Source organism: Micromys minutus, assembly GCF_963924665.1.
Source record: "Micromys minutus genome assembly, chromosome: 29".
Lineage (NCBI taxonomy): Eukaryota > Metazoa > Chordata > Mammalia > Rodentia > Muridae > Micromys > Micromys minutus.
In genome coordinates this window covers 13,542,016-13,550,800 of record NC_137964.1, presented here as the reverse complement: position 1 = coordinate 13,550,800, position 8,785 = coordinate 13,542,016, and the positions used below count along the sequence as shown (strand labels likewise).

Below are 8,785 nucleotides of genomic sequence, written 5' to 3'. Positions count from 1 at the left end.
ATGGGGCGCCACAGGAAACAGCTGCTGATGCTCCTGCTGTTGCTGGTGACTTGTGTTCCTCCTGGGACAGGTCTGGGTGAGTGAGACTGGGGTGTGGGGGTACCCCCCACATACTCAGCCCTCTGTAGGATGGAATACTTCCTTTGAAGCTTGGGTGCCTCCTAACCCCCTCCCTTGGTTGTGGACTGGGTTCCTGGATGCCTCAGGCAGTCAGCCTACCTCACATGTGACAGATGGCTGCCTGCCCTTCAGTCCCCAAGAATCCTTCTCTTTGGATTCTCACACCTACATTTTTATTAATGGCTCCTAATGTCTCCTTTCCATGTCTTCATTCCTCCTTCCTCAAATTAAGAAAACATTAACTACCTATAGTCTTCTGGAAGACAAAAGACTTTCTGTGTGTGTGTGCATGTAGTATGTAGTGTGTGTGTAGTATGTAGTGTGTATGTGTGTTTGTGTGTATGTAGTGTGGTGTGTGTGTAGTGTGGTGTGTGTGTAGTGTGGTATGTGTGTGTAGTATGTAATGTGTGTTTGTGTGTAGCATGGTGTTTATGTAGTGTGTGTGGTATACTGTGGTGTATGTGTGTAGTATGTGTGTAGTGTGGTGTGTGTGTGTAGTGTGGTGTGTAGTGTGTGTAGTGTGGTATGTGTCTGTGTAGTATGTAGTGTGTATGTGTTTGTATGTGTAGTGTGGTGTGTGTGTATGTAGTGTGTACTGTGGTGTGTAGAGTGTGTGTGTGTGTGTGATGTGGTGTGTGTGTATAAGTATGTGTGTAGTGTGGTGTCTGTGTAGTGTGTGTGTGTGCAATGTGGTGTGTATGTATAGTGTGGTATGTGTGTAGTATGTAGTGTATGTGTTTGTGTGTGGTGTGTGTGTGTACTGTGGTGGTGTATATAGTGTATAGTGTGGTGTGTGTGTGCAGTATATAGTGTATGTGTAGTGTGTGTGTGTGTGTTTGTATGGTGAATGCATGCTGTGATACTCATGTAGAGGTCAGAGGACTACTTTTGAGAACCAGTTGCTAGAACCTGAACTTGGGCCTTCAGGCTGGGCAGCAAGCGTCTTTTCCCATCTTGCTGGCTCAGTTTGAGCAGCGGTTCTCAACCTTCCTAATGCTTTAACCCTGCTATGCTGTTCTTCATGGCGTGATGACCCCGGCCATAAAACTATTCTTGTTGCTACTTCATAACTGTAATTTTGCTATTGCTATGAGTCATAATGTAAATATTTTTAGAGACAGAGGTGTTTCAAAAGGTTTGCGATTCACAAGTTGAGAACCACTGGTTCAGAGGCAGGAGAAATCCAACCTACACCCCTACTCCATGCCAGATGCTTTGGAAAGGATCTAGTCTGGGCCTTTGGAGATGATTAATTCTATAGGAATTTTTGTTTTTCAGACAGGGTCTTTATATATAGCCCTGGCTGTTCTTGAAATCACCATGTAGACCAGGCTGGCCTCAAACTTACAGAGATCCATCCGCCTGTCTCCCGAAAAAAAGGGCATTACAGATGGTTGCTGGGGATTGAACCTCTGGCAGAGCAGCCAGTGCTTTCCAGCCTGAGCCATCTTTCCAGCCCAAAATTAAATTTCAAAAGGATCTATACAGCTAGTCAGTGCCCAGCGCATTGTGAAGCTCAGAGGACCAGCAGGCCCACCTCAGGTGTCAGCGTCCAGGGACCCGCCTGTTTCCACCATGTCTGGGATCGAACATGGGTATCAGCACACTCGGCCGTTTGTGTCGACGCTGGGGTTAGAACTCAGGTCCTTCAAGCTAGCTAGGCAACCGCTTTTCCACTGAGCCGCCCTGAATTGATATGAAACATCCACAAAAGCCCACTTCGTTTTCCCAACTGTCCCAGTGTTAAGGGCTTGCGGTAAACATTAAATGGGCTGTTTAACTTTTGATCGGCCCCCGCGGTCTCACTCCGCTCTAGTGTGAAGCCGAGACTCTGTCACACGTCTGCAAGCCGCGCCCTCCGCACGCGGTTCCCTTTCCCAGGCGGTTCACTCCGCCCGCCCTGCGGCTTCTGTCCGGGGTGGATTCAATTGCCCCGGGTGTTCCGTTCCTCCCCCGCCCGGCACAAACATGACTCCAAGGCCCAGTAGCTTACCAAACAGGTTTATATATTAAATTCTCAATCCACAAACCCACACAATAAGCTTACATCCAGTGGACGAAAATACAAACTACTCTTCTATATGAGATAAAAATACCCACAGAAACCCTTAAAATATTCATATCTATCTATCACCAATTAAGACCACCTGGATCTAGATCCTTCTTCTCCAGCTCCATCTTAATTTACCTCGAAATTTCCGACTCCTGCCTTCACTTCTGCTCCTCGACCTTTCCCCACCTCTCTCTCTCCTGTCCAATCATGTGTCGCCTTACTGATCATGTGACCACAATGAGGTTGGAAGATGGTAGGAGGTTGCAGGAACCAGTAATGCCTTTGAATGAGCTATCCTCTGACCCCACTAGATGGTCTGTGCCCCAACCTGGGGTCTCAATCCAGGGGACATTTGTGTGTGTTCCCCTCTGTCTCATCCATGTCCATGTCCTAGCCCCCCTGCACCATATGGGGTGTGTATGTCAGCCAGGTAACCATGGGCGTTGGTACGCAGGGACTTTCCATCTTTTCTTTGAAACAATGTCTCATTGGCCAGGCCAGCCTTCCAATCAGCTTAAAGGATTCTCTAGTCCCTGCCTCCCATTTCACGGTCCCAGTCACCATTACAGGCGCCCCACAGGTGACCTGCTCTGTGACTGGCTTTTCACAGGGGTTATGGACTAAACTTACGTCTTCATGTTTGGGAGGGAAGCACTTTGCTATGAACTCATCTCTCCAGCTCCTGTTCATGTCTGTCAAACAAACCGGTGTGCACCAGGTGGCTTGAGCAGGAAGGACAGATACCCAGAGCCTCTGGACAAGCCCAGCCTAGGGTTCCGGATGCCCCGAATCTGAGCCTCCTGAGCCTCCCTCTGTCACCCCAGCAACACAGTGCCACCCCTTCCCAGTAGGCTATCAAGACCGGGTCCAGCCACTCCACAGCCCCTTCCCACCCTCACCCCCCGAACATCTCACCTAAAGATTCCTTAAGTTTGGATCTGGTAAGAGGGCTCAGCGGCTAATGACACTTGCCGTCAAGCCTGATGATCAGAGTTCGAGCCCCAGGATGCACACGGTGGGACCCAACTCCCGAAAATCATCCTTTGACCTGTGGCATGAGAGAGAGAGAGAGAGAGAGAGAGAGAGAGAGAGAGAGAGAGAGAGAGAGAGAGAGAGAGAGAGAGAGAGAGAGAGAGAGAGAGTGAAGAGAGAGAGAGAGAGAAGAGAGAGAGAGACGGATGGACAGACACACAGAGAGATGGGGAGAATAATTAAGTAAGTAAGCAATTAATTAAATATGGTATAAAAAGCGATTCCTTAATTTCCCCCATTGATCTGGGGCTTTGGAGACAGACTCGTCCTCCCTTGGTTGAGGTTGGACTGCATTTACCTCTGCCCTCCTTCCCCACCCTCCACAGAGAAAATGGACTATGTCCCCCGGCTCTCCAGTGCCATCCTGGAGGGGAAACTCACACAGTCTACCTTCACGCTGGAGCAACCCCTGGGCGAATTCGAGAATATCAACCTCTCTGACCCAGACCCCGTCTGGCTGGTGGTGGCACACAGTAACGGTAAACATAGTTCCTTTCTCACTGTGAAATGGGCATGCTGGCATGGGGTCTAAGAGGTCTAGTGGGCGTGGGGAGTTGGGAGGGAGGTATTTTGGGGGATGTGGCTGAGCTATCAAGCCTACTAGGATGGAAGTGGTTCTGCCTATGTGTTGGCTGACCCCCCAGTGCCGCCTCTAGCCACCCAGAACTTTACCGCCCCACGGAAGGTAGAAGACAAGCATGCCCCTGCTTACTTTGACAACAATGGCTACTACTTCACGCTGAGGGCCAGCTGGGTACACTACAAGGGCGGCCAGAATGACAGCCGGCTCCGGGTCCTCCGTGTTGGGAATGACAACAACTGTTCCTTGGAGTCCCTGGGCTGTAACTCTCCTTTGCCAGGGGCAGGCCCCTACAGGTGAGCAGCAAAGCTCAGGGAAGACTTTCGCTGAGGTCCAGTGGAATGGCTGGGCTCCCTCGGGTTTTTCCCCTCCCTCCCTCCGTCCCTTATTTATGTCTGTGGTGCTAGGGATGGAACTTGGGTCCTGGAAGGGCTAGATATATACTCTAGTATACCCCCAACCTTTCACTAGGGGGATTGTAGTTAAGTCCTTACACAGTTCTTTTTTTATATTTATTATTTTAGACGAATGGCTATTTTGCCTTCATGTATGTCTGTGTACCACGTGTGACTGGGGCCCATCAGAGGAGGTGGTGGGCCTCCGTGTGGATGCTGGGAATCGAACTTGGGTCTTTTGCAACAACTCAAAGAGCTCTTAAACACTGAGCCCTCTTTCTTTCTTTCTTTAAAAAAATTGTTTTATTTTTAACTATGCTCATGTGTCTGTGAGTGGGTTTGTTCATATAGATTATGGTTCCCCTAGAAGCCACTCGTGTCTGGTTCCCAGGAACTAGTTGAGCTGACATATGTGTTAATTGATGAACATCTCTCCAGCTTCCTGACATCTTTTTAAGGTAGCAGTCTCCCCAGCTCAGTGCCCATATTGCCATGGGAGATCCTGACCATGCAAACAGATTGTCCCTTCTCCAGACCAGATTCATAGGTGGAGACCAGCCTTGGTCCTGTCTTCCCTTACTACATGTTTGAGGGATCTAACACACACACACACACACACACACACACACACACACACACGCCCAATGAACATGAAGGCTACTGTGAGTCACACAGCTCGAATAGGTCACAAATAACAGGCTCCCAGGCACCAAGTCTGAGGGTTTCAGGACCACGGGGAGTCCCACCACCAATGCTGGTCTCCTGCTCAGAGTGAAGTTCCTGACGATGAATGCCAAGGGACCCGTGGCTGAGACGATGTGGTCCAAGGAGATCTACCTGCAGCAAGGTAGGAGGACATAGAGCTCAAATAATAGCACGCACGCATGTGTGGGTGGGGGGGAGGTGTCGTCGCTAAGGAACCCGGGGACATCACGGGGCTGGGGTCTCCCCCTCTCAGGAAGCGCAGCACCACCCTGCTCTCTGCAAGTATCCCGGCCCTAGCTGCTCCTCCATGATTCTTACATGTCCCTAGCTTGAGCTCAGGACGGTTGATCTGGAAGTTGCCCAAAGGCCCCCTTCTGGGTTAAGTAAGTTCTTTACTGCTCGCCTGTGCAGCCCAGACATTCCGAGGTGCTCCAGGATCCCAGAGCAAGGGTACTGTGGTCATCATTGCCTTCTTGTCAATCCTACTGGCCATCCTGCTTACGGTCTTCCTCGTGCTGGTCATATCCGCTTGGTGAGTGGACTGGCTGGTGCTGCCCTGACTCCCTGCGGTAGCCCTCGGTCGCTTCTTGCTGCCTTCTGAATGAAGTCAGTTTCCCTGAAGGCTGGGCGGGGTTGACTATAAAGCCTTTCTTCCTTGTCCGCATCAAAGGCCTGGTTTCCCAGCGGTCGCCGCCTGCCCCCTCGCGGCCATAACCGGAATTGCAAGAGGGTAGTGAGCAATCACTCCCAACAGTGAGGCCCTGCAGGTAGGGAGGTGAATTGCGTTCAGGCGGAGCCTGCTCAAAGCTTTTGCTTTGACACCTCAGGCAGAGATGAAGTACTAGGAGCTGGCACAGAACTTTCCAGAAGACATCCCACGCCTGTAGGGATTTGCAGAGGCATTTCTGGGAAGGGCAGGCTTGTGGGGATGCAGTGGGGGACCTTCGGAGAAGGCTGTATGCCAGCAACGGAGTGTAACCAAGAGAGACTTGGCTACAAAAACCTTTTAAGACAGCGGTTCTCTACCTGTGGGTCGAGACCCCTCTAAGGGTGAATGGCTCTTCTACAGGGGTGACATATCGGATATCCTGCACACCAGATAGTTCCATTAGTGAAATTACAGTCATGAGGTAGCATGGAAAATAATTTTAAGTTCGTGGGTCACCACAACTGGAGGAACTTAATGAAAGGGTCTCAGCATTAGGAAGGTCAAGAAGCCCGGGTTTAGAGGATCTCTGTGTTTAGGGTAGGGCAGGGCACTAAACAGGTATTCCTGGAGCTATTAAGGCTAAAGCCTGGGGGCTGGCAGCCCAACAACGAACTAGGCTGGAAGGGTGGCTCAGTGGTTAGCAGCATGAACTACACTTAGCCTGTTCAAAAATAATGGAATACAAGAAGTAAAACAAAACAACAACAACAACAACAACAAAAAACAAAACAAAAAAAAAAAAAAACAAAAACAAAAACAAACCAGCCAAAGGCAGGGAAATGAGATGTAGTCAGTGAGACCACATGGGAAAGAGGAGCGGAGAGACCCAATGACTCTCTATGTCTATCTTTAGTATCCGACTAGGTCATGACATAAGGTTAAGTTTAAGGATAAGTTAAGGATTGTGTCACTGTTGCAGCAAATATTAAAAAGTAAAAAGTCTTTTATCTCTTTACCGGTCCTGAGGTCTCATTCCTCAGGCGGGACCCTGATATGGAACCACACGCACCTCTGCAGCCTGGTCCGAGCCACCACGGCCCAACTTGTCCACACAACTCTCTTCCTTGGCGGTTCACTATCGCCTGTTCTCCTCCTCTGTCCCGGGGTATTTCTGTACCCCAAAATCCCACACAAACACAACTCTACAACTCTCAATCCACAAACCCTCTACACAATAAGATTACATCAAATAGACAAAGGTACAAACTGTCCTTCATATAAGATGCTAGACCTATAAAATCCTTAATGTCCATAGCTATTTAATGCCAATTAATATCACCTGGGTCTAGCTGGTCCTTGAGAAACTCCATGTTGCCTCCACGACCTTCACCCTCCAACCTCTGACCTCCTCATACCTCACAGCCCTCTCTACTTCCCTCGCCCCGCCCAGTCACTGGCTTTCCTTTATTTTACTAATTAAAATGGGAAGGTTCAGTTGGAGTCATATGACAAGGCAGCCCTTCTTGGGGAAGTGGAATTAACATTAAAATACAACAGCTTTAGGACAATCACTGAGCCATCCTTGTGAAGGTGTGGCCCCAGCCATCACTGACCTTTCCTCCTTGTCTCAGGAAAATCTCCCTCTGGCTCGCCTGAGGCTCCTGCCTTTTTCTTGCCCAGCACGAGATTTGTGGGGAATTTCTTAGGATCAAGTGTTTTATAGTCTGGAGTCCAAGGGAGGGGCATTGAGTGTCTCTTCATTCCTGGGCTGGGGGTGAGGCTCAGGTGGTAGAATGCTTGCCCTGGTGTGCATGAAGGCACCCCAGTACTGCTTAAACCAGATGTGCGTGGTGGTGCACACCCGTAATTCCCGCACAGCAGAGACAGCAGGATTGATCATTTAAGGCCATCCCCAGTCACATAGTGAGTTGAAGGGCCATCTGGGCTAAATGAGACTCTGCCTTTAAAAGAAAGAATACCTTCATTCTTTTCAGTAGCTTCTTACAAAGGGACAGGGAAAACCAGACATGATGTCACAGGCCCTTAATTCCAGCACGAAGAGGCAGAGTCAAGAGGATCTCTATAAAGTTCCAGGCCAGCCTTGTCTACAAGCGAGTTCCAGGCCAGCCAAGGCTACACAATGAGATCTTGTCTCAAAAGAAAACAAACGGAAATTTTCATGAAAGGACAGAAGAGCTGATTTGTAAAGTTTTTATGGTTTTTTGTGTTACACTTGATTTATTTATTTTGTATTAAGAGCATGCACACAGCACAGCACACATGTGGAAGTCAGAAGATAACTTTTTGAAATTGGTTCTTTTTTTTTTTTTTGACTATGTGGGACTCACGGATTGAACCCAAGTCCTCAGGCTTGGTAGCAAGCTCCTTCACTCACTGAGCCATTTCACTGGCCCACATGTGCTCCTTTACACACATGCTACCCCCCCCAAATAATAATAAAAATAACAACAACAACAATAGTGACAGCAATAACAACACTAATTACCTTAAAGGATCTTGTGTAACCTCCGCCGTGGCTTTCTAGAGCTTCAAACCATTGCGCAAGTGACATGGAATCTGAGCTGCCGGACTGGACTCACGAAAGAGAGCTCAGTTATTCCTCTAAACTCCCCACATCAGGTCGGTCCCTGGAACCCACAGAAAAGCAGACACAGAGTTAGGGTCCTTCACTGACTCGCCTCTCCCCCTTTCTCCCCCAACCCTCTGAAGCTGCTCGAGCACTTCCCTGTCCAGCCCAGAGGAGCAAGTGCGCATGCGGCGATATCACACGCACCACACGGGCAGCGTCCCGGCCGAGCGGAGCTCCTGAGTTTCCGAGGTCTTTCTCCAGGGGCCAAGCTGCTGAGCCCGACCTGGGGCTCGCCTGGAAGCTTCTGGAACCCTAGGGATGTGTTTTCAGTTCAAAGCTTGGGTTAGTCAGTTTTTATCAGAAATAAATGTCACTAATGTGTCATACTTTTACCTCCCACACCTCCGACATTCTTTGTGTGTGTGTGTGTGCCTTCTTGTCTGTGCACCACGTGTGCAGGTGCCTTTGGAGACATTAGAAGAAGGCATCAGATCCCCTGTGGCTGGTGTTATGAGCAACTGTTATGAGCTGCCGAGTGTGGGTTCTGGGAACCGAACGTAGGTCCTCTGCAAGAACAGCACATACAGACAAGAAGGCGCCCCTTTCCCTGGCTCACCTCCAGGGAAATACCCCCATCTGTTTCTCAAGAAGTGCCATTTGC

At 49.4% G+C, this 8,785-nt stretch overlaps 1 protein-coding gene across 1 annotated transcript; it reads left to right on the top strand.

Moving 5' to 3' along the window:
- Positions 1-8,364, top strand: LOC308439318 (uroplakin-3b-like protein 1; the record flags this gene model as incomplete). Its single annotated transcript, XM_080941043.1, has 6 exons — positions 1-76; positions 3,532-3,684; positions 3,862-4,081; positions 4,951-5,027; positions 5,297-5,417; positions 8,265-8,364. 6 exons carry the CDS (start codon positions 1-3, stop codon positions 8,362-8,364), a joined length of 747 nt encoding a protein of 248 aa, XP_080797169.1.
- Positions 8,365-8,785: the final 421 nt, after the last annotated feature.